The sequence below is a fragment of the Pongo abelii genome, chromosome 16 (assembly GCF_028885655.2).
Source record: "Pongo abelii isolate AG06213 chromosome 16, NHGRI_mPonAbe1-v2.0_pri, whole genome shotgun sequence".
NCBI lineage: Eukaryota > Metazoa > Chordata > Mammalia > Primates > Hominidae > Pongo > Pongo abelii.
In genome coordinates this window covers 62,203,527-62,229,597 of record NC_072001.2, presented here as the reverse complement: position 1 = coordinate 62,229,597, position 26,071 = coordinate 62,203,527, and the positions used below count along the sequence as shown (strand labels likewise).

The 26,071-nt window shown below is 47.2% G+C and overlaps 1 protein-coding gene across 1 annotated transcript in view; it reads left to right on the top strand.

Annotated features, from left to right (window-relative positions):
- The window catches only part of MYO1E (myosin IE), a 233,980-nt gene extending 208,329 nt beyond the window's left edge, over positions 1 to 25,651 (top strand). Inside the window, exons 24-28 of the mRNA XM_024232358.3 lie at positions 1,025 to 1,182; positions 3,853 to 3,945; positions 8,439 to 8,640; positions 23,657 to 23,826; positions 24,566 to 25,651. Coding sequence (XP_024088126.1) covers positions 1,025 to 1,182; positions 3,853 to 3,945; positions 8,439 to 8,640; positions 23,657 to 23,826; positions 24,566 to 24,642 — 700 coding nt within the window. The 3' untranslated portion in view covers positions 24,643 to 25,651. The remainder of the gene's footprint in view (positions 1 to 1,024; positions 1,183 to 3,852; positions 3,946 to 8,438; positions 8,641 to 23,656; positions 23,827 to 24,565) is intronic.
- The last annotated feature ends 420 nt before the right edge of the window (positions 25,652 to 26,071 follow it).

Below are 26,071 nucleotides of genomic sequence, written 5' to 3'. Positions count from 1 at the left end.
TGGGCAATATAGTAAGACCACATCTCTACAAAAAGTAAAAAATTAAAAAAAAAAAATTAGCCGAGTATGGTGGTGCATGCCTGTAGCCCCAGCTACTCGGGAGGCTGAGGTGGGAGGATACTTGAGCCCAGGAGGCAGAGGTTGCAGTGAGCTGAGACCGCACCACTGCATGCCAGCCTGGGCAACAGAGCAAGACCCTGTCTAAAACACAGAAAGTTATTTAGCTTTTCTTTTTAAATTTCCCCAACTATAAAATGGGAATATCCTTCATCTTTTCCCAGCTACAAGAACAAGGCCAAGACAAAGCCTTAGTATCATGATAAGGGAAACTTATAATAGGCAGCTACTTAAAATTATGATTTTTCCTTCTTATGATATGAGAAAATATAAGTTAAAAGCAGAATAAGGACTGCATAATGCAGGCATATATGCAATACAGAAGCGTTAAAACTGGCTGGGGAGTTGGGGAATTGCAGGTAAATCCTGCCTTCTATTTGGATTTTGGTTGCTAGTGTGTGTCTTTTTCCATCCCTGTGTGGGCTGTGATGGTGCAAGAATAGTACGGGACTAAACAAAGCCAGGTTCTACGCTAGAGTCTTCAGGCTGGCCTGTGTTTGGCATCTCTCAGTCCTCCACAAGCATAGAATCAGGGACAACAGCTGGAAGCACAATGACAGCGCAGCGGTATGACCTGGAAATTGTCTCTTTCCTCTGTCCCCTCAGCAGGCGCCCCTGAGACCACCTGACAGAGTGGCATTGGCACATTAGCAAGGTGTACCTCCCTCACCACCTGGTATCTCACGGTACCAGGCCCCAGATGCTCCTCTTTCTGGCTCATTGTCATGCAGCGACAGTGCCACCCCATGGATGCGGTGCGCATCCTCAGGGCCCTGCTCCTGGTGTAGACTGTCCGTTCTTGCCTCACGTTGATGCTTTTCCAGCAGCAGAACTCCATGGCGGGATCTCTGAGCACCGTTTTCTCACTGCGTCCTTCGACCTTTTAACCCCAGTGTGCTTTTTGCAGGCTTGAACTGAAGTTGAAAAAGGAGAACTGGGGCCCCTGGAGTGCAGGGGGCTCCCGGCAAGTGCAGTTCCACCAAGGGTTTGGGGACCTGGCTGTCCTCAAGCCCAGTAACAAAGTGCTGCAGGTCAGCATCGGACCTGGACTGCCCAAGAACTCCCGTAAGTGCTCCACGGGCCTCGCAGGCAGAACTGCCGCCGCTCCCCCGAGTCTCCTGAGCAAATGCTGCAAACATGTGCACAGATGTGGGGGCTGAGAATCAGTACACCTTCTGCTTCCTGGGGCTCAGGCTTTCTTCAGAATGGAGCATTTCAAACTAAAGCAACAGCAAGGAAAATGAGCAGGTTAAAAGTTTCTGAGGGACTTAGTACTTATGTATCAGTACACCTGGCATTACAATATTGTGGTTAAAACAAATCAGAGTTTGTTAGCTTCAAATTTCCCCTCCCTTTCCAGTCACATCTTGTCCACAATACCAGCATCATCCTCTATGCCACCTTTAAAGAAATTGACTGGGCCAGGCGTGGTGGCTCACACCTGTAATCCCAGCACCTTGGGAGGCCAAGGCCGGACGATCGCTTGAACCCAAGAGTTCTAGACCAGCCTGAGTAACATGGCAAAACCCTGTCTCCACACACAAAAATAAAAATATAAAAGTTAGCCAGGCATGCTAGTGCATGCCTGTAGTCCCAGCCACTCGGGAGGCTGAGGTGGGAGGGTGGCTTGAGCCTGCGAGGTCAAGGCTGCAGTAAATCATGATCTTTACTGGGGTGCCACTGCACCCCAGCCTAGGTGACAGAGCAAGACCCTGTCTCATTAAAAAAAAAGATGAAAAAGAAATTAAACACCATACACACACACACACACACACACACACACGCACTACCTCAAACCCCAGCCTAACTCCTTCCCTGGCCTTTATTTTTCTATTTATAATTGATATTTATAAACTTATATCTATAGTACACAGCATAGAATAATCATATATGCTATGTATGCATATACTGTGATATTGTTCTAAAACTTAGCCTGTGTGTGATCACACACATGAAGATGCCATATATAAAATAACTGTTTCTAGGCCAGGCACGGTGGCTCATGCCTATACTGCACTTTGGGAGGCCGAGGCAGGTGAACTACCTGAGGTCAGGAGTTTGAGACCAGCCTGACCAACACCCGGTCTCTACTAAATACAAAAAACTAGCCAGGTGTTGTGGTGTATGCCTGCAGTCCCAGCTACTTGGGAGGCTGAGGCAGGAGAATTGCTTGAACCCAGGAGGCGGAGGTTGCAGTGAGCTGAGATCGCGCCATTGCACTCCAGCCTGGGCAACAAGAGTGAAACTCCTTCTCAAAAATTAATTAATTAGCCATTTCTCAAATCTGTCTGCAAAGGTACACCTTAACATGTTCTCTAACATATTAATACAATACCAGTAAATGCCATCATATCTTTATATATGTAGAGCCACTCAGAAAATGTTGATGTATGTCTGTGTATCCGTTAGTACTTGCAGAAAACAGACAGCAACTTTTGGACGGATTTCTGAAGAGACTTTTCGGTAAAAAGATGTGGACAGGGTTTAGGGAACAAAGTAGGGACCCAGGGAAAGGGAGTGGCAGGAAATCATTATTTCCGCAAACCTGAAGCAGCAGAGGGAGGAACGAGGTGAACTGAAGGCTGCAGGCAGGAAGGAGGCATGAAGTCCCCCACCTCCCTCCTGACACTCCAGTCTCCTGCCAGTGCCTCCTGTTTTCCTGGCCTATAGGCCTCACCCCACTGGAAGGCAGAGGCCTGGCTGTCCACAGGACTCAGACCCCAGGGCACAGAGCCGGGAAAAGAAAGGCTGCAAATAACCAGCAGACTATGTTTGTGCAGCGGGCCCCAGAGTGGAAATTGCCCAATAGGTGTTGGATTCTATCTTATTTGGGGTGGAGAGGGTGGCCTAGGTACTGGGAGGGAAGCCCCCAGCAGGCCACACTGGGTTTGCCCGGATCCCACGTGGTTGGTTCTCCCAGGCCCTAGAGCTGCAGCTCCTTTGCTGTATCTGCACTGTGCACCTTGTCACCTCCTACCCTTCTCTATTCTTCAGCTCTTCTCTTTATAAGAAACTCCCTCTGTACCCTTCTTCCAGCTGGTTTAATCCTGCCTTCCTTCCTGTTCCATTCGATACCCTGTTTATTGTTTTTCTTCCCCACATAGATGTCTCTGCAGAGATCTCCTCTGGCTCCTCTGGCCCTGCTGTCCGGCCCTGACTGGGACCCACAGTGTGTTCCTTTGGCCCCAGCTTGTTCCTAATTCCTTCCTGTCTGTGTGAAGGGTACAAGTCTGCTTCTACTCCTTGTGGTCTCTGTGTTTAGTTCAAGGACCATAGAACACACACACTTGTGTGCAAGGCGCTTGACGTAGGCAGGCGTGCAGGCAGTGCCGGAACGGGCTTCATGCCAACCCCATTGATCCACAGCATTAGTGAACCTGCTCAGCCACTTAGCATTTAGAACATGAATGCAAATATTAAAATGTTCCATCTGTCTCTTTTAAAAGTCTGCAAAAATAGAAACACCTTTGTAAGATGACCAATCCTTCCTTAAAAACCACTGTCTCTAACATTTCAAAACTGTATTTCTATAAACCTATCCTCCAGCTCCTCCCACCCAGTAGCTACCATTACATACTTCCCTCAACTGCTCCTTCTCCACTGCAACTGTTCTCCTGCAGATCCACCTGAGAACTGGAATCCAAGCTTCTCAAAAATTTTCCATATGCAAAGAACCATGAGGATCCATAAAATCAACCAGTAGCACTGATTTTAACTTTGTCTTGTTTATTTCAGGTCCTACCAGAAGGAACACTACCCAAAATACAGGTTATTCCAGTGGGACTCAAAATGCCAACTACCCAGTGAGAGCTGCCCCTCCTCCCCCAGGTAAGCCAGCTATGTACCATAGTCTGGGACCACTAAATCTGGACCCATAACTTATAAAATATGTTTGGGAAGAAACCCATTAGCAAATCAGTACACACATATTAACCAGGCATGGACCATTTCAGTGCCAGATGTACAACACAGCAGCCCTACTTGAGACCTCAAAATTCAGAAAAATAGGAGTCAGTGAGACTGAACTGCGGCTGAGTTCGCAATCTGGATTTCATTACCTCGAAATAGTACTCCCTTAGGAAAGGCTTCTGACAGAGAGAAAGGAGTTCCTTGTCCGTGACAGCCAGACTGTTGTCCGCTTTTAAGACACAGGATGCTGCTTTATGGAAATAGGAGTTTACAGGTCTAACCCCACCACCACTACCCAGCTCTGGCCAAATACCACTACAGTAGCCCCCCCTTATCCTCGAGGGATGCATTCCAAGACCCCCAGTGGGGGCTTGAAAATGTAGATATTACCAAAACGTATCTGTACTTTTCCAGTTTGAGTTTTCCACAAAACCAGCAGAAATTTTTTTCTTTCTTCACAATGTTACAGATAGAAGATTCATTGTTACTGAATTTACTTAAAGGAAGCGCTTTCACTTAAAGGAAGCGCTTAATGGCTTCTCTGTGGCGTATCCAAATTGCCAGCTTCCTGGGGCCATTATGAATAACAAGACGGCTGCTTAGTGACTGATGACGGGGTAGCGCACACAGCATGGATAGGCTGGGCAAAGGGACGATTCGTGTCCTGGCTGGACAGAGTGAGATGGCACACAACCTAAGCCTTAGGAATTGTTCATTTCTGGAACTTTCATTTAATATTTCCAGGCCACAGTTGACCATGGGTAACTGAAACAGTGGAAAGCAAAATCATGGATAAGGAGGGGAGGGGCCAACTGTTTTGTAAGTTATAGCAGCTTAATGACTGAATAGAAGAAATTTGTTTTCTATTTATTTTCTGAGATTAGGATTCAGAAGGCCTATTCAAAAAATAAAGTAATATCTGAGAGTATTACAAAATTGTTATAAAATTTACTGTTATATTTCATACTTATCTCTTCTTTTTTTGGGATGGGGTCTCAGTTGCCCAGCTGGAGTGCAGTGGTGCAATCATAGCTCACTGCAGCCTCAGCCTCCCTGGATCAAGCGATCCTCCCACCTCCGCCCCTTGAGTAGCTGGGACTACAGGCACACACCACCACACCTGGCTCATTTTTTTTTTTTTTACTCTTTGTAGACGTGGAGTCTCACTGTGTTGCCCAGGCTGGTCTTGAACTCCTAGGTTCAAGCAGTCCTCCTACCTTGGCCTCCCAAAGTGTTGGGATTAAAAGTGTGAGCCACTGCACCTGGCCTCTCATTTTTAGTAATAAAAATATAACTGACATATCCAGACACTCTAAGCCTGAATCTAAGATTTTCTGTCTCTAAAAATCTGTGTCGTGTTACAGAATGCTTGCAAAAATACATAAAATCTTTTAATGTTTTTCTATCACTCACAAAATTCAGTTCATAAAAAAATTGCTCCCAGAGTGTTTGGTATTAAGCAGTTTAGGATTCTAAGACTGATAGGGTCATTTTGAGACTATATTTGATTCCAATCTTCCCAGCCAAGAGAATTCTATTTGTACCAATGTCCAAGATAAGGAGTAAAAAGCATTTCTTGAGGCTGGTCACGGTGGCTTACGCCTGTAATCCCAACACTTTGGGAGACCAAGGCAGGAGATTTGCTTGAGACCAGAAGTTTGAGCCCAGCCTGGGCAACATAGCAAAACCCCATCTCTACAAAAATGTTCTTAAAAATTAGCTGCAGCCGGGCGCGGTGGCTCATGCCTATAATCCCAGCACTTTGGAAGACCGAGGCGAGCAGATCACTTGAGGCCAGGAGTTTGAGACCAGCCTAGCCAACATGACAAAACCCTGTCTCTACTAAAAATACAAAAATTAGCCAGGCATGGTGGCGCACACCTGTAATCGCAGCTACTGGGGAGGATGAGGCACGAGAATTGCTTGAACCCGGGAGGTGGAGATTGCAGTAAGCTGAGATCACACCACTGCACTCTAGCCTGGGTGACAGAGCAACACTCTGTCTCAAAAATAAATAAATAATAAAATAAATTAAAAAATAAAAATTAGCTGAACATGGTGGCGCATGCCTGGAATCCCAGCTACTCAGGAGGCTGAAGTGGGAGGCTGAGGTGGCTATGATCATGCCACTGCACTCCAGCCTGCGTAACAGAGCGAGACCCTGTCTCAAGATTAGCTGGGTGTGGTGGCATGCACCAGTGATTCTAGCTACTCACAAGGCTGAGACATGAAAATTATTTGAGCTGGGGAGGCAGAGGTTGCTGTGATCTGAGATCGCACTACTATACTCCAGCCTGGTGACTGAGTGAGAGTCTGTCTCCCCTCCCCATCCACCTCCACCCCCGCAAAGAAAGGGCATTTCTTTAGTCTCTGGAATCTCACCACTGCATGCTAAAGTATGGACACTGGGGCCCAGCAGTGAGAAACTAATTCTCATCTCTTTTGAAGAGTCCCCATCCTGCCTTGACCCGGCTCTGTCTCCTCCTTTCTTCTTTGAAGAAAATCCAAGCACAAAGGAACTTAAGAGAAGCACTGTAGTATCATATTACTGCATGTGCGCTGGTTCCAGTGGAGAATTCTGGCCAAGTCCACCTGGAAAGCTCACTGGCCTCAGCTAGGTTGGCCAAAGTAGCCTCAGATCAAATCAGGCCACAAAGTTTCCAACCTTGAGCAGGGCTCCCCAACTCTCTAAATGACAGTTCTTTCATCAATAAAATGAGACAATGGGACCAGATCCATTTGACCAGCCCTTCTCAAACTGTCTGTGGTGAAAGACCAGGGGTTTTCAGGGGGTTTAAAAAAATTTCCAGTCCATCAGAAACCACACATTTGTATGATACAATAAAAATGAATTAGTAGAAGAATGGAATTTTCAAAACATCTAAAATATAAGCCAAAATTTCTTATTATAAGATGCAACAGGCATGAAATAGATCTGTCAAACTGCCATGAATGTTTCTAAATGCTTACTCTTCATTTCTGACCTTACCGTGGACAAGGGGGTCTCGAGCAGCATGTGGGGCAGCCCCTTGGGGACCCCACTTTAATCACTGGCCACGTGGCATCCCGAGGGCATGTCACACTCTTAAGATGCCCCACTCCTTTTGTTGGGACCCTGGGCAGCAAGCGGGGTCCTTCTACCCTCCCCCACCCGAGACCCTGTGGGAGCCCATTCAGCTCTCACTCACTGAGGGAATGAGGTAAGATGAAGAGCGGCTGTTTGCCCCAAATGTCCAGTTCTGATGTGGTCTGATGGCGTGTGGGAGGAAATTGCTAGAGACATGGCTAGATGAGGAGCCACCCTCTTGAAAGCTTCACCCTGAGAAAACCATTGTTCAAAGTAAGAATTCCACCTATTATTACTGGGCAGGAAGAACCCTATTTCTGCAGTAATAAGGATATAGAGAAAATGCTTGTCGGAGCTGGAAGCCACCAAGTGGATTCTGGACCTATCTCATGGTTCTTTCATGAAGAACTGAGACTATGAAAGATCAGCTCTCTTGCTCATGATCAGTGCAGCTCTCAGAGGTAGAGCCAGAACTGAATCCCTAGTCCTTCTCTAAGGGTCATCCCACCGGTACCAAAGAGTTCTCTTAATTTGGTTGGAAGAGGTTTTTGGGTGGTGTTCACCAAAGTGGGCCTTGAAGAGTCTTGTTCTCTTTCTCCACTCAGCCCAGATCTGTCAGTGGGAGAATGAATAAGGACCTCTTCATACGTAGCATGGAATGCTAATGCCCGAGTCAGCCAAGATGCATAGTTTGGAGCCTGCCACTGTAACCCATTACTTATTGGCTAATGCGATTTTAACTAGACATCGCTGTTTGGCTGAGAGAGCTTGCTCCATCCGGACTGATCCAACTGGGTGGCCACTTTTCCCTTGCCTGTGTAGAGCACCCCCTCTGCCTCACACAGCAGGCTCCTGCCGTGGATGCCCAAGATTGAAAATGGATGTCCAGCTGTTTAAACAGCTGCCTGTCAGCCCTCTTGAGTCATAACCTCATAATTTTTCTTAGGCCCAAGAAGGCGTCTCCCAGCCGGCTGCAAGCTTACCTTACTGTGGACTTTGAACCCCAGGAAGTCTGGGGATTCTGTTGCCACCAAGCATGTGCTGAGTGTCCGCTGTGTTCCGGGCACATCCCGGGAAGTTGACCATGCATTGTTGTACATGTTAAATACATACAATTTTATTTGTCAGTTACACCTCAGTAAAGCCCGGGGATGGGGAAAACAGTGAATCAGCTCTAATTTTCACAATGTATTAGCAGTGATGCCTTCCATTTTTTTCAAATGCGGAAATTGAGACTCAGAAGTTAAGTAAGCTGCCCTTGTAGTACATGGAAGAAATGTGGAGAGACTTTTGGCAAAGGATCCAAAAATGTGATCCTTATTTCCTTCCTTCTTTCTCTCTCTAGGATACCATCAGAACGGAGTCATCAGAAACCAGTTTGTGCCACATCCCCATGCTCCTGGAAGCCAGAGGTCCAATCAGAAAAGCCTGTACACCTCCATGGCCCGCCCGCCCTTGCCTCGGCAGCAGTCTACCAGTTCAGACCGCGTGTCACAGACGCCAGAGAGCCTGGATTTCCTCAAGGTCCCGGACCAGGGAGCTGCAGGGTAAGATTCTCACATCCTGTGGATGAAGCCGGTAAGCTCCATCTCCATCATTCAAAACAAGGGTTCAGAGATTCCTGTGGGCTGTCAATACAGGAGTCTAAGGTTCAGTTTTCCACCTCAGTGCTATATGCCAGGACCCAAGGCTGTGGGGCTGTGGCTGGTATTTCTAAAGGTACAGCCACATTAATAGCACACAATTCATTTCATTCTTCAGAGAGGGCTTATCTTGGAAACATCAGAAGACGGGTTCCCTTTGGCCCCAGATATGGTTACTCTGTGACCTCTTTGTGCTTTCTTGCATGGTTGAGGAATAATGGAACTTTTGATTTGTGTCTGTGCCTGCAGGTGCATAAATACAACAGCTTTAAGAGTCTTCAGCAACATTAAGAATAACATCCCAGCATTCTATATGATATTTGTTGAAGAATATGGGTCTTTGTGGCTTTACAGTGAGAACCTCTCTGCCTTTCTAGAATATAAATAAAGAGTGGTGAAGAGAACTCAGCCTTTTTAGCCGGAGGAAGTGAAGATTCCTGAAACTCTGTGTAGATATTAAAAGAGCTATCAGTTTTAAAAGGGGGTTAAGACATGTCCTGTGGAGTCATAGGGATGGAACTAGCGCCAACTGAAAGCCAGTTAGTGAACTCTGCCAGGAGGAGGTAGATTTTGGCTCCAGTAAAAGGAAGAACGTAGCAACCCAAATATGAGTTGCCCTCGTATGTAAAGAGCATTTTGTTCCTGGGAGCATCCAGGCACCAGGTGGATGGGGATCACCAGGCAGGAGTGTTCAGAGTAGTGTTGTCAAATGTTAGATAAGGGGAAAGAGAGGCCTCTCTAACACTGGACCTGCTGTTTGCCCTCTCTGAGCTTCAGTTTCCTTGTCTAAGCACTAATGTAATGCCATCAAACTTGCAGCAAACTTGCTGGGAGGACTAGAAATTATATACATAAAATCTCTAGCATGGTACTTGGCATGCAGGCGGCTGCTCACTTAACTCTAGCTTGAGGGTGGTAATGACGGTGACAGGGTGATGATCATGAGGACCCCCGTCACTTCATGGAGGTTGAACTAGAGACTTGTAAGGAATCTTCCAGCTCTGCACGACTCTCCGTGTGGAGTGGCTCTGTCTGCTAAAGCTAGTAATGGCCTGCTCCCACCCACTGTCTCTTCTCTTCCCCTCTCTCAAGCCCACTTCCATTTTCCACTGTCTCCTGTCTCTAGCACCATGGAGAAGTTTCAAATGAGGATCAGGAGGTATGAATGCAAAATAGACCTGTGCAGGAAGAAAAACAACAGCTCCTTCCTCTGAGGGGGCAGCCATCCATCTACCTTTTTGTTTGTTGGTTGGTTGCTTTGTTTTTTGAGACAGGGTCTCGCTCTGTTGCCCAGGCTGCAATGCAGTGGTGCAGTCTCGGCTCACTGCAGCCTCCTCCCAGGTTCAAGTGATTCTCCTGCCTCAGCCTCCTGAGTAGCTGGGATTACAGGCACGCACCACCACACCCAGCTGATTTTTTTTTTTTTTAGACGGAGTCTCAGTCAGTTGCCAGGCTGGAGTGCAGTGCCATAATCTCGGCTCACTGCAATCTCTGCCTCCCGGGTTCAAGCGATTCCCCTGCCTCAGCCTCCCGAGTAGCCAGGACTACAGGCACCTGCCACCATGCCCAGCTAATTTTTGTGTGTGTGTGTATTTTAGTAGAGACAGAGTTTCACTATGTTGGCCAGGATGGTCTTGATCTCCTGACCTCGTGATCCACCTGCCTTGGCCTCCCAAAGTGCTGGGATTACAGATGTGAGCCACCGCACCCAGCCTAATTTTTTTATTTTTAGTAGAGACAGGGTTTCGCCATGTTGGCCAGGCTGGTCTCAAACTCCGGACCTCAAGTAATCCACCCGCCTCAGCCTCCCAAAGTGCTGGGATTACCGGCGTGAGCCACTGTGCCTGGCCCCATTCATCTTTATGCCCTATTATTTGCCCTATTATTTGATGTTTTTCCTGCCTTGGCAGCTTCCTTCTAAAGACCACAAAGCTCTTAAGAACTTGACCACGTTCTCTTCTAGCAGCATTCCTTTTCCCCTGGCAAGTCTTATCTCACTTCATTTGGGCTACAAATATGAAAGCACCTTAGTTGGTTTTATCGGGGGGGAGGGTTTTGTCTGTTTGAGACGGAGTCTCGTTCTGTTGCCAGGCTGGAGTGCAGTGGTGCGATCTCAGCTCACTGCAACCTCCATGTCCTGGGTTCAAGTGACTGTCCTGCCTCAGCCTCCTGAGTAGCTGGGACTACAGGCGTGTGCCACCACACCCAGCTAATTTTTTTGGTTTTTTTTGTAGAGATGGGGTTTCACCATGTTGGCCAGGACGGTCTCAATCTCTTGACCTCGTGATCTGCCTGCTTTGTCCTCCCAAATTAGCTGGGATTACAGGCGTGAGCCACCGCGCCCAGCTGAAAGCACCTTAGTTTTATCACACAGACAGCCATCAGTAGAGTGGATGCCGCCCTTATATAGACCTCTCTCTCTCTATGCGCGCGCGGTGTGTGTGTGTGTGTGTGTCTCCCTCTCATCTTCCCTTCCACCACCCCCCAGTCTTGGGTAAGTAGCTATATCCCGCCAGTTCTCATGACCGTGGTTTACCTGATTGGCTTGGTCTAAACCAGTAGTTCTCAAACTCTAGTGTGCGCTAGAATCCCCTGGAAAGCTTGCTGGCCCACTTTCCGCGTTTCTGATTCTGTAGGTCTGGGGTAGGGCCCAAGAATTTGCATTTGTATCGTGTTCCCAGGTGATGCTCTGATCCAGGGACCACATTTTGAAAACCACTGGTCTGAAGGCACCTGTAGTCTGATTGATAAAGCCAGGGAAGCCTCCACGTGAAGGTGAATTGCAAGGGTGCTGTTAGGCTCATGGGATTTTTGCTCTCTAACCCAGACCTACACCTTTCAGGTAGGTGAGAATCACTAAGTCACAATCCCTCCTAGGCCCAGTTTGGTGCCTCAAAGTAGGCAGGGTATTAAAAGCAGTCAACATAATGCACCAAATCTCTTAGCTCTGTGTGCTAGCTGCCTACTTACTTTGGTTTTGGCAAGCAAAACCATCTTTCCAGCCTACTTTGCAAGTTGCAGACTTGCACATCGGCCAGCTGGGAGCATCTGTCAGCCAAAAGTAGGCAATTTAGGAACAGTGTGTCTTAACCAAGGCTGCTCCCTTCCAGCCCTCTGCCATGTGGTTCCCTATTTAAGTCTTATCGCACCCTTTGCCACCCTCCGGCCTCAAGACTGGGTACACGTGGTGCTGTCTTGGAGGCTGGCCATGAGGCCGGAAGGAGAGGACACCTTCACACCTGTCTACTAGGCAGTAAGATTTCCTTGTATGTAAAACACGATTAGTAGGCACACTGTGTCTTAGCCAGCCTCCTCTTTGTAACCTTAAATCTGCTGTGCAAACATTCCTTACAAAATAGTACCTTGGGCAAAAGGCTGAGCCTTTTCTTAGTATTTATTTTCTAAAATACGTAAAGGTGAAAATTAAAAGTGTCTAATGTGGCCAGAGACTTTGGATGTGGCATTTTATGGATCCCCATGGTTACCTAAATTTAACAGCTTCTCCTATTTGCCAAGAAAACATGAATTGCATTTATTCCACAGGAGGCTGTTGAAGCACGCAGGTAATTTTAGGATCCCAAGTTTGTACTTTTTCCATAAACATGAAAATTCCATACATCAAACTTCTAAACAGTCACCTTGACTTTACCCGTCTATAAAAGTAGGATTACTATGGTCTTTCTTTTCTGGCTTTCACATTCTGGGTTTATCTTTCCTTCCTCTCTCTCATCCCTCAGTGCACTTTTTCTGTAATTTATTTTGGATCATGTAATATGGATAAAATCAAATGATGTAATTAGCACCTCAAGTTAATTCAGGCAAGTCTTTATCAGTTTATTTTAGGTTCAATCAGTTGTTCTGAAGAGAGCATGAAGATTTCACTAAATTAATTACCATCCCAACTGGATTCTTTACCCTTGCATTGCAGTATTGGTGCACATGGTAGCTATCATTATCATTCTCCAGGAAACACTAAGAGATCTGCATGGGAATCAGGATCTTGCCATCGATTAGTATAGCTTTTGAAAAGTCTTAATTCAGGTCAAAGATCTTTCCTGATTCTCAAGGAAAGAGAAGAGGTTAGGCAAGAATCCTATAAACAGTCCATCCAGGCCGGGAGCAGTGGCTCATGCCTGTAATCCCAGCACTTTGGGAGGCCAAGGCGGGTGGATCACCAGGTCAGGAGATCAAGACCATCCTGGTTAACACGGTGAAACCCTGTCTCTACTAAAAACACAAACAATTAGCTGGGCATGGTGGTGGGTGCCTGTAGTCCCAGCTAATCGGGAGGCTGAGGCGGGAGAATGGTGTGAACCTAGGAGGCGGAGCTTGCAGTGAGCTGAAATTGGGCCACTGCACTCCAGCCTGGGCAACAGAGCAAGACTCCGTCTCAAAAAAAAAACCAGTTCATCCACCCACCTTTGCTCTGATCTCACTATCCAGTGTGCTTTGTAATTTTCCCTCCTGTAACTGAAATGTACCTAATCTACCTGCAGTTCATTCTTGGAAGCATTAAAACCCAGACTGGAAATGTCTGTTGACCTTTTTAATCCTGTGGTCCATTTTGTGGGAGGACAACTTCAGGAAATTTCAAGATACTCCAGAGATTAATCCAACTAGAAGTTGGAAAAACAGAAAAGTCTTGCAAGTGCTCAGTGGTAGGGCTTCTGGGCATGCCACAAAGGAGGGGTCGATAGAAATATTTAAATGCTGCCTGTGTGTCTCTTGTCAAGATCCTCCCAATGGAGTCATATTTTTAAGGGGCTTAAAATTTCCATCAAGTGTCCAATAGCAATATTTCTCAACCCATAATCTATGGGACAAGCAACCATATCCTGGCCCAGGCAGACATGGTGCTGAGGAATTCCTGGCATCCATTTCCACATTTCCAGTAATGTTTATAGATTCAACCTTTTGGAACACAGCATATTTTTAAGAGCCAGTGAAATCAAATGCCATTATTTTCCTTCTTGGAGTTTCAAGACATAAATTTCCCATCTGCAGAACAAAGAGGTGATGTTCGAAAGCTTAATCCTAGCTCCCCCTGGCATAGACTAGGCACAACCACCAAGGAGGTGTGGGAGCTACAGAGAAATTCACAAAAGGTGGCATTTAAAGTGCAGAGAGCACAGGATTTGCAGCTGTAAGAGCAGGGTGAGTCCTGGTTCATTCATTCTTTCCTTTTTCTTTTATTCATCAATATTTACTGAGCCATGTGCCTTCTATGTGCTACCCCAGGCTTGTCACTTAATCTTTTTACTCCTTGGTGTCTTCACCTGTATAATAGGGATACTAATAATATAATAATTTTGAAAACCCACTCCTCAGGGTTTTCTTGAAGGTTAAATAAGGGCTTTGTGTGCTATAAAGCACAATGCTATTTGAAAGTTATTTTGTATTTGATTCATTACCATAATTCATTGGCTGGTCTTGCAAGGAAATTTTAATGCTCTACCAGGGTTGAAAGGTGGTGTTTCCTGGCCCAGTGGCTTTATTCTCAAGAACTCAAATCTCTGGCCTGCCTAGAGCTGTGGACTCCATGAAGGTCTACGCTTCAGGCATTGCTGGCTTTAATGTGGGGAATGGGCAGCCTAGGGAAGCCAAGACAAGGAGACCAGACAGGGAGACGCCCGCCCCCAACACACACACACCCTTGGCAGCTGTGCCTGTTCTCCGTGGGCACAGAGCATCAGTGGCACACAGAGTTCTGCAGTAATGGTAATAATCACTAGACATGAGAGCCTCATTTGGACAATTTGAAGATGAAAAGTCACAGACGCCTTGCAGCTCTGCACTATTCCACAGTCTCTTTCTTTTTTTTGTATTGTTTTTTGTTTTTTGTTTTTTTTTTTGAGACAGAGTCTCACTCTGTCACCGAGGCTGGAGTGCAATGGCGATCCTGGCTCACTGCAGCTCAACCTCTGCCTCCCAGGTTCAAGCGATTCTCATGCCTCAACCTCCCAAGTAGCTGAGATTACAGGCATGAGCCACCACGCCTGGCTAATTTTTAGTAGGGATGGGGTTTCGCCATGTTGGCCAGGCTGGTCTCGAACTCCTGGCCTCAAGTGATCCGCCCGCCTCGGCCTCCCAAAATGCTGGGATTACAGGAGTGAGCCACTGCACCTGGCCTCCACGGTCTCTTTCTAACTAAACATCTCAGCTGCAGTCATCATAACAATGAACATCCCATGGAAAGGATGGACATTGCTAGGGCAGAGGGAATTAGCCCTCAGTTTAGAGAGTTTTCATGTTATTTGGGGTTTTGTTTTCTTGTGGGCTTTTGGCACCTTGTGAGATTTGGCAGCCATCCATGAGGACTCAAATGTCAGCTGACATCCTAATGTCTCGGGGCACATATATCACTTGGTCTTCTCTGGTCACTAATACAGGACTTCTCTTGCAGAGCAAGTTTTCACAAAGCAAACTGGATGTAGTGTGCTTAATTCATCAGGAAATGTTATTTGTTTCTGGGTTATAACGTGATTGCCCTACTCAGAAAAAAGAACCTGGTGCAAAAAGAAGTTGCTGTGGGTCAGTTTTTTCGTGTATTTATGTTAATTGGTAATAGACACATAAAGTGATGTGTAGAAATTACCCTAAAATAAGAAAACTAAATTGCATTGTACAAAAATTACATAGAATGAAACACTGGATTTGCTCAGTGATGTATAGTTTATAACCATATACTAGCATATGTGTGTGTATATATATATAAAAATAATATATACAATATAAGTAATATTTATTATATATAATGAGCCTTTATTATTGAAATGTCAAAAGAAAAAATAACTTACTGTGAGTCTGAAATTTGCTGCAACTCCCCATTATCTAGCCGACCACAGGGGCTCATGCCGTTAATCCCAGCACTTCAGGAGGCCGAGGCAGGAGGATCACTTGAGGTCAGGAGTTCGAGACCAGGCTGACCAACATGTGAAACCCTGTCTCTACTAAAAATACAAAAATTAGTTAGGCATGGTGGCAGGTGCCTATAATCCCAGCTACTTGGGAGACTCAGGCATGAGAATCACTTGAACCCAGGAGGCGGAGGCTGCAGCGAGCCAAGATCATTCCACTGCACTCCGGCCAGGTGACAGAGCAAGGCTGTCTCTCAAAAACAAAACAAAACAACCATTATCTCAATGAAATAATTATTTTTATAACACAATTTTCAATTCTGTGATGTTTATTAGAAATACAAATACTATATCAAAGTACCAGACCTACCAAAATTATCTAAATTCTACAATTATAAAACAAATGGTGGCACATGGCTGTAGTTCCAGCACTCAGATGGCTAAAGCAGGAGGATCGCCCAAGTCCAGGGGTTCAAGGCTGCAGTGAGGTATGATCATGTCACTGTACCCCAGCCTGGGCATCATAGCAAGACCTTGTATCTAAAAACAATAACAATAAGGAAATAACGAAACAAAAGTTGGCAAGGCATTTTTAGACAGGAGTGAGCCTGTGCTGTCGTGAGGGCAGCTTGAGGATGGTAGGATGGTAGTGTGCTGGTAAACAGTGGGCCCTCCAGGGAGGAAAAGGCCTGAACTGTAACATTTACCAGTTTCCATGGTAAAATTCTCTCTCCATGGCCAATTTCAGGCGACCAGTGTGACTACTACTGAGTGCGAAGTTGGGAAAAGATGGGCAGTCTCACCATTGTATAGTATTTCTACCATACATCAGCAATAGACTTTAATAACTTCAAATGCGTAGATAGAAGGAAAATAAGTAGGCCGGGCACGGTGGCTCACGACTGTAATCCCAGCACTTTGGGAGGCCAAGGCTGGTGGATCACTTGAGGCCAGGAGTTCGAGACCAGCCTGGGCAACATGGTGAAACCCCATCTCTACTAAAAATACAAAAGAAAAATTAGCCGGGCTTGTTGGCACATGCTTGTAATCCCAGCTACTCGGGAGGCTGAGGCAGGAGAAACGGTTGAACCTGGGAGGCAGAGGTTGCAGTGAGAAGTAGGAAGGGATAAATGATGAGCATTTATTGCCTTTGCTTTAATATAATTTCTTTGTTGTCAGTGATTTCGTTTTTAATAATGGCCATGTTTGACAACTGGCTCACAAAATTCCTGAAAGTTCTATCAGCTCTCGCAAGCTGGACTGAGCCTGTTCTGGCCCAGTGGGCATGCGGGTCTCATGTGCCCTGTAAGGGGGTTTGTAATCCCTTCCTCCTGGACTAGCCAATTGCCTCGGCTGGGAGTAGGGGGCTCCACCTGCCTAGAAGACCTCATTCATCAAATTTGTGGCAGTTTCTCTGAAAGTCATTCCTGGCTGGGCACGGTGGGTCACACCTGTAATCCCAGCACTTTGGGAAGCTGAGGCAGGCGATCAGTTGAGGTCAGGAGTTCAAGAGCAGCCTGACCAACATGGAGAAACCCCATCTCTACTAAAAATACAAGATTAGCCAGGCATGGTGGCGTGTGCCTGTAATCCCAGCTACTCAGGAGGCTGAGGCAGGAGAATTGCTTGAACCCGGGAGGCGGAGGTTGCGGTGAGCCGAGATCATACCATTGCACTCCAGCCTGGGCAACAAGAGCGAAACTCCGTCTCAAAACAAAACAAAAAGTCATTCTTTCTTCTCATTAATGACACACGATTGCCACCTAGTGACGCAGAGGAGATTGCCTGGGTTTTCGAGGCTGTTGGAGTCTGGGAAAATGGCTGTTCCCACCAACTGTGTTCCAGGGTGGCTTCCAGGTCTCCAGTCTGGTGAATCGTAGAGATTGTGACGGCTTCATTGACACAGATTTCCTGTGTTCCTCAGTGCTGTTGAGAGCTCTCTGTAAAACTTTCCTAGAATTAGAAAAAAGACCTGGAACCCGGTGCGGTGGCTCACACCTGTAATCCCAGCACTTTGGGGGGCCAAGGTGGGAGGATCGCTTAAGCCCAGGAGTTCAAGACCAGCCTGGGCAACATGGCAAAACTTCATCTCTAAAAATAGAGGCCGGGAGCATTGGCTCACACCTGTAATCCCAGCTCTTTGGGAGGCTGAGGCGGGTAGATCACTTGACGTCAGGAGTTCAACACCAGCCTAGCCAACATAGTGAAACCCCGTCTCTACTAAAAATACAAAAATTAGCCGGGTGTGGTGGTGGGCACCTGTAATCCCAGCTACTTGGGAGGCTGAGGCACAAGAATCGCTTGAACCTGGGAGGTGGAGGTTGCAGTGAGCCAAGATGGTGCCACTGCACTCCAGCCTGTGTCATAGAATGAGACTCAGTCTCAAAACAACAAAAATAAATTAATAAATAAATAAAAGGAAAAAGAAAAAGGACCTAGGCCATTGCCTGAATCTGCTCAGGTTTTACAGACGCAGAGCTTGGCCTCAAACCCAGCACACAGACTGAAGCCCACGTCCCCCTCCTGCTACACACTGTCAGCATAGAGCTTGAGGCCCCATCTCAGGGGGAGTTAGCCAAATAGCCACACAAGTCACAGTCACGCTACAAGTGACCCATGCTCTGGAGAAGCCGTGGGCTAGGGGAGGGTATGGCTGGGGGTTCGCCAGAGTATGAGGAAGCAGTGAGGGAAATGAGATCCGAAGGCTGAGCAGGAGTTAGCAGTGCTGCCTGGGAAGTGGGGAGAGGCCGGGGGATCATAGCCAGACCAAGGAGCCAGAAAGATTCTGTGTGGCTGCAGTGCCAGGAGCCTTAGGCGTGTGCCACCCTGTTGGCCAGGGATGAAACCAGCAGGAAATCCCAGGAGCCTGCATCAGTCATCTCACAGGAGTGTCGTGAGGGTGAAATGAAGCAGCATCTGTGAAAATGCCTAGCACCAGGCCTGGCCCAGTTGAGGGGAGTTTCTCCAGACTTCACACCACTACCGGCAGTTTCCCAGAAGACATCCTGTCTGCTAGCCCTCACAAGAAGGGTGTAGACATGTGCAGGCTGGCCAGGGAGAGCGGCTCTCACTGTGGCTCGCTTTGGGAATATGCCGCCCCAGCAGAGCAGCTGTGCCTCTTTGTGGTCACAAGAAAGAGCCAACGGTGGCAGCATCAGTGTTGCCCTTCCTAACGCAAAGTGCAGAGGTCCTCCATCCTCCACCCGCCTGCCCACTCCTCCCGGGTGCCATCAGACAGTCCCCGCTATCCACACCCTGCTCCCCAGCAGATGTCCCATCTCAAAGCTGCCCTGACCTCCCCCACCTCTCACCTGTGGAGTACGAGGAACCCCATTCAGCCTAGTGATAAAGAGCCAAATGGCTTACACTGCCAGCACGGTAGCAGTTGTCCACAACCTGGACAATTAGGGACCCCAAATTCCCCGGGTAATTTCGGGGGTTTTACTTTGGCCAAAAGTCACTTATCCTGAGGAAGTAGCCTCTGATGCCTTGATATCAAAGACCACGCAGTGGCCACATATACACAGCTCTTTGCGTGGTCCACCTGCATCCCCTTAGGTCTTATTTATAATTTGGTATCTTACCACCAGAAAGAATCCGTTCCATCAGACTTATGTCTGGTTTAAAACAATCTAGATGCCTTTTTTTTTTTTTGGCCTAATTACCCTGGCTAGAGTTTCCAGGATAATACTGGACACACGTGGTGAGTGCTGACATCCCTGTTTTGTTCCTGATCTTGGGAAATCATTGTGAGTTTCACCAGTAACTATAATGTAAGCTTGAAGTATGTGGACAAGGGTCCTCTCCCCAACCAGGGCTCATGAAGAAAGGTAGGAAGGCACCAATGTGGCCTGCAGCAGGGAGTAAGGCTGGGGTGTGAGCGGGGGCCGCCCCTGGCAGAGTCTGTAGGCGCCATGAAGGGTTTTGGTCCTTTTTCCAAGAGCAGAGAGAAGCTGTTAGAAAGATTTTCAGGTTGAGGATGGGGCAAACTAATAACAGCTGAGCTAGCGTGAGGGCCAAGTATCCTAGAAAGGAAACAACTGGCAAGGAAGACATGAAGGACAGAAACAGGTCTTAGTCAAAGCTGGAGGCAGGTGGGGCAGAACAAGTGAGGGATGCCCAGGGCAGGGAGGGTCTTACCTCTCAGGAGCCATCCATCTTGTCTTCCCACTAAGAGGTCTTATCCTGATCCCGGCAAGGGGAGTCCTTCAGCAGGAGGACCCTGTACCTAATGCCCCCATACTTGGGCTCCAGAGACCTTATCAGTCTGCACTAAGGAAAGTAGGGATTTTCCCCTGAACAAGACAGGACAAATTTCCATCTATGGGTTCAACTGGCCCGCTGTGCCCATGGGTTCCACATCTGTGGATTCAACCAAACTTGGAATGAAAATATTCAGAAAAAATACGGATAGCTGCCTCTGTAGTGAACATGTACAGACTTAAAAAAAATTTTTTTTTTTTTTGAGACAGAGTCTCAAATAATGACTCCATTGCCCAGGCTGGAGTGCAGTGGCACGCTCTCGGCTCACTGCAAGCTCTGCCTCCCGGGTTCACACCATTATCCTGCCTCAGCCTCCCGAGTAGCTGGGACTACAGGCACCCGCCACTACGCCCGGCTAATTTTTTGTATTTTTAGTAGAGACGAGGGGTTTCACCGTGTTAGCCAGGATGGTCTCTATCTCCTGACCTCGTGATCCACCCACCTCGGCCTCCCAAAGTGCTGGGATTACAGGCGTGAGCCACTGCACCCAGCCTTTTTTTTTTTTTTTTGAGACAGAGTCTCACTCTGTGGCCCAGGCTGGAGTGCAGTGGTGCACTGCACTCGCCTTGGCCTCCCAAGGTGCTGTATAATAGGGATATTATACAGGGCATGAGCCACCATGCCTAGCCAGTCCTATATTTTTTAAAAAGCCTTTTTCTTGTCATTATTCCCTAAACAATATAGTATAACAACTATTTACATAGCATTTACATTATATTAGGTATTATAAGTAATCTAGAGGTGATTTAACGTATACAGGAGGATGTACATAGGTTATATGCAATTGTTACACTTTCATATGAGGGACGTGTCTGTGGAGTTTAGTTATCTGTTAGGAGTCCTTGAACCAGCCCCCCAGGGAGACAGGGATGAGTTTTTGGTGTGTGTGCGTGCACATGTGTGCATCAGTGTCCTTCCACGTGCACTTCTAGCCCAGTTCTGTGGACTGCCAGGCTGGAGGCTTCCTCCCTCCCAGGGTGTTGTAATGCCCGCCCCCACCCACTTTCATTCCTTGTTGCTGAGAAGTCACATGACTGCTGGTATCCAGGCTAATGGCTCTTATTAACCAAATGCTGACACATCCCAATATATAGGGTGCTTAATTAAAAACCTGCTTGCCTGGCCAACTTTCAGAGAAGCAAGCACTTCTTGAACAGGGAATGGGGATTTCCAATAGGCACTAGGTAGAAAACGAATGATGTCACACTAAGAACCTACAAAATGCCTTTCCTCTGCACTAAGAGAAAAGTGCACGGGGGTGGTGGTGGTGGGAGGAGTGGAGCCTGAGTAGCCTTGAGGATTGCTCCCTCCCACGTGGGGTGGTGGAAAAGCCCAGTCTCAGGGGAGCCCAGCCCCTCCCGGGGACAGTCCACCACCCTGCTGGCAGTCAGTGTCCCCCCCAGCTACCCCTTTGTGATCCAGGTTGTTCACCAGCACCCCATGAACATCTGTCATCACAGGACCTGGGCAAGGCCAGCAGGCTGTGGCTCCTGAGAGTGCAGCTCATAACTGGGTGTGGTGGTTCTTTCCAGAACTCAGGCCCCAGGAAGGCCCTCCCTTTTCCTCCTTGCTCCTGTAGGTGTGAATGATGTGCACAGACCTAACAGCCAGTCCCACCCTGTTGAGGTCCAGCCCAACTTCTTGAGGGAGAAATCTTAAGTTTCTTTTGTAGGGAAATGAATGTAGCCTTTACTTTGGTTTGTCCTTAAGCAAAGTGGAAAAAAAGAAATGTTCTCCATGTTTCCATTTTCCTTTTTGTTTTTGCTAAATGCTTTTTATGAACATATTTAATAAATAAATGCTTCAGGTATAAGTGTAAAGATCTCACTAAATAGGTACAAGTTGAACTTACACACCTTTGAAAGAATGTATGAATGGTGACTTAAGGCAGCATAATATGTAGGAAGAATAACTTTAAAGATAGAAGATCTGGATTAGGGTTAGAGCACTGGAGTTATTTTTAATAATTATGACCGTGGGGTGGAGGGAGTGTCACTGGTATCCAGTGGGTAGAGGCCAGGGATCCTACAGGGCATAGGACAGCCTCCCTCACCCACCCCCATACACACACACACACACACACACACACAACAGAGAATTCCCAGCCACAAACGTCAGTAGTGCCGATGTTGAGAAACTGCTCTGGATAAACTCTTGTATAAGAATATTTACAGCAACATTTTTGGAGGGGCAAAGGGGAGCTCTGAGGGGTAATAATGAAAGAATGGGGAGGAGATCTGAGGAGTAATACTGATTGATAAAATGAGAGGGAAGTCTGTGGATTAATAATGAGGGGGTGGGAGGGAACACTGTGGAGTAATGATGAGGATATGAGGGAAGTCTGCAGAGTAATAATGAGAGTTTAGTGTGAGAATAATGAGAGGGAAGTGTGAGGAGTAATAATGAGGGATGGGAGGGAAGTCTGAGGAGTAATAATGAGGGGGTAGGAGGGAAGTCTGCAGAGTAATAATGAGGGGTAGGAGGGACGTCTGCGGAGTAATAATGAGGGATGGGAGGGAAGTTTGACAAATAATGAGAGGGTGAGACGGAAGTCTGAGGAGTAATAATGAGGGGGTAGGAGGGATGTCTGCAGAGTAATAAAGGGGTGGGAGGGAAGTCTGCAGAGTAATGAGCAGGTGAAAGGAAAGTGAGGAGTAATAATGAGGGGATCGGAGGGAAGTCTGAGGAGTAATAATGAGGGATGGGAGGGAAGTGTGATGAGTAACAGTGAGGGGTGGGAGGGAAGTGTGAGGAGTAATAATGAGGGATGGGAGGGAAGTGTGGTGAGTAACAATGAGGGGTGGGAGGGAAGTGTGAGGAGTAACAATGAGAGGTTGGGAGGGAAGTCTGAGGAGGAATGAGGGGGGTGGGAGGGAAGTGTGGGGAGTAATAATGAGGGGTGGGAGGGAAGTGTAAGGAGTAATAATGAGGTATGGGAGGGAAGTCTAAGGAGTAATAATGAGCTGGTGGGAGGGAAGTCTCCGGAGTAATGAGGGTGGGTGGATGGATGGGATGGGAGTAGACAGGAGTGAGGTCTGAGGCATAATAAGGATGTGAATGGGGAGCAAAGTCTCACGGCAGCATTTTTTATAATAGTGAAAACTGGAACCATCCCAAGTGACCATCCACAGTGCCCCGGAGAAGTAAACTGTGACACACTCACTCGTGCAGTGGTGTAGTGTCAGGCAGCAAGGATGAAGGAACTGTAGCTGCAGGCATCAACAGGGCACGTTGTCCAGTTGTTGAGTGTGTGACCATGGAATATGATTCCTTTCATACAGTTGGCAGTCGGACCACAAATATTGGCTAGGGGTATTTACATGTGTGGCAAACTGTAGAGACGAGCCAGAGAATTGTTAATACAAACTGTAAGGTGGTGGTCATCTAGGGGGAATGCAGTGAAGGAGAAATGCATACAGGCTTCTGTGGCACCTGCAAAAGTTCCATTTCGAAACTTGAGGAAGGAGGGACAGATACCTGAATGTTCCTAATTTAAATGTATGGGTATACTTTCGACACTTTTTTATGGATATGTGTCTCCCACATTTCCTTCTATGCTAGGGACACAGTGACAGCAGCAGCTAAGGTTTTTAAGAGCTATGTGCATTTGCAACAACCTTGTCAGAAAAGTTACTTTTATTCCTCAAGTTTAAAAACTGCACCCTGGGCCACATGTCTTCTAAGGATGGAGCTGGATTTGAACTTGAACAGGCCAGTGCCGGCCACCATGCTCCAAACCACCGTTCGGTGCTGCTGCCTCCTGTTGGGGCCCAGTCTCATCTGCTCCACTCTCTCCACAGGGTCAGGAGACAAACGACCAGTCGGCCTCCCCCAGCAGGGGGCAGACCCAAGCCCCAGCCCAAACCCAAGCCTCAGGTGCCACAGTGCAAGGCTTTGTATGCCTATGACGCTCAGGACACAGACGAACTCAGCTTTAATGCCAATGACATTATTGATATTATCAAAGAAGGTAAGTGTGTAGCTGGTTGGCTGGGACAGTCTCCCAAAGAGCATGCAGTCACATTGCTGTAAGATCTAGTGTGAACATGAAAAGAATTTATGGGCTCCTCAAACTGCAATTTGTAGAGGCAGGTGAGGCCTCAGGCTCAGTTTGATCAAGACACCAGCTTTTTTAATGCTTCTTTCAGCTCTGCCCCCTTATTTATATTCCCTCCCTTCTCAAGCCGTTTTTCTTCATGGTAGCAAAATGGCAGCAGCAATTCCAGGCCAACATATCAAACCATGTCTGAAATCTGCATCATCTCTGAAACTTCTTTCCTTAGCCATTGGACAAAAGTCCTGAGTTTTATTCTGATGAGACCAAATTAGTCATGTGTCCATCCCTGAACCAACTTCAGTAGCAAGACAAAGGCTGTACCCTGAGAGGATCAGACCTGGTAGGGGCTGTCCCCAGAAACAGGGGGAGGTCTATCCCACCCAGACTTCCTGGCTTCCTCATAATGAAAGTAGATGGCGTGGAAGCCAGGGAGACGACCTTGAATATCCATTATTAAAGCAGTCCATGGGCTTGGCTGAGTGCTTTATTAATTTGGTAGATATCTTTTTACAACAAACTTTTTGATTTAAAGAACAAAGGGAAAACAACATGGATGGAGCCAAATCACTTGAGCCCATGGGGGCAGAGTATGTCTGGCTGGGGCAGAACAGACTTACTCATCTTCACTTTCACCATCTCTCTCTCCCTGCAGATCCTTCTGGCTGGTGGACGGGTCGACTACGCGGCAAGCAGGGCCTGTTCCCCAACAACTATGTGACCAAGATCTGAGACGCCCGTGACTCCGACGCATGGGGCAGAGGAGCTCCGGGCACAGACCAGGGGAGGGGATATTTAGGGGCTCCCCTTACAATCCACAATGAGCAATTGCTTCTCCAAGGCCTGGAGCTATTCTGGTACCTTCCCCATGGAGGACACTGAAAAGGCTGGGTTGGGGACACGGAGTATCACTCCATAAGTGATCCTAAAAGGTAGCCTCTTCATAGGAACCCGGGAGGACAAAACCACCATGCATTAAGATTTATTTATTGTATTTAAACCTGGTGAGAGGACAAGTGAGGTCTGCTCAGACCTTGTAGGCTTCTATCAAAACAGCACCCTGCTTGCTCACCAGGCCTAGGGAATGGCTGTAGGCGGCTGCTGACAAGTGCCTTTAGTTGAAGAGCACATTTCTTTCATCTGTCTTGTCCATACATGATACACACATTCCTCTCTGCCACCTTCCCTCAGGGAGGACCTGCCCTCTGCAGACTGGGCTCCGCGTGAGCAGGCACTTCCCATGCACATGCCAAGGGCAAGCTGGCCTGCTGAGGCCAGGGCGACAGACGGGCACCGGTTTACACTTTGCCGGGAACATCAGGGCTGCCAAGCAGGTCAGGGGCTGGGGGCTGGGCTGCCGGCTTTGCTTTCTCTGGGTCTTCAATTGGAATGTGGCTGGCCCATGTTGGTTTGTGTTTAAATGCTGTACTTATTACAAGAAGGATCTTTTTCCAAGCTGTACATTTATAAAAACAGATCATATACTGTATATATAAAAATCTGGAGATGGTAGAAACATGTATGAATGTACTAAGTAGTATTCCACTGTACTCATTCATAAGGTAGGTTTTCTTACAAAACTCACACCAGGTACTTACAGATGTGCCCTGCTTTTTTCCAACTACGGAGTGTCAATGCTGTCTAGCTCAGTCCCTGCAGACTCTTCTCAACTCTTTCCCTATAGGAAACTTACTCCGCGTCCTGCCCCCACCTCCTAAATAAATAAAGGAATCGGCGAACACCTTCTTCTTTTATGACATTTGTTATGGGTTGAATTGTGTGCCTCCAAAGAAGATGCTGGAGTCCCAGCTACCAGTACCTCACAATATGACCTTATTTGGAAACAGAGTCTTTATGGAGCAAACAAACAAAATTAATTAAAATGAAGTCATTAGAGTGGGTCTTAATCCAATATAATGGTGTTGTGATGAAAAGGGGAAATTTGGACACAGAGACCAACATGCAGAGGAAAGACCATGTGAAAAGGCAGGGAGAAGACAGCCATTCACAAGCCCAGGAGAGACGCCTGGAACACATTCTCCCTCACAAGGAACCAACCCTGCCCACCTTGGTCTTGGACTTCCAACCTCCAAAACTGTGAGGCAATACATTTCGCTGTTTAAGCCACTCAGTTTGTGGTACTTTGTCACGGCAGCCCTAA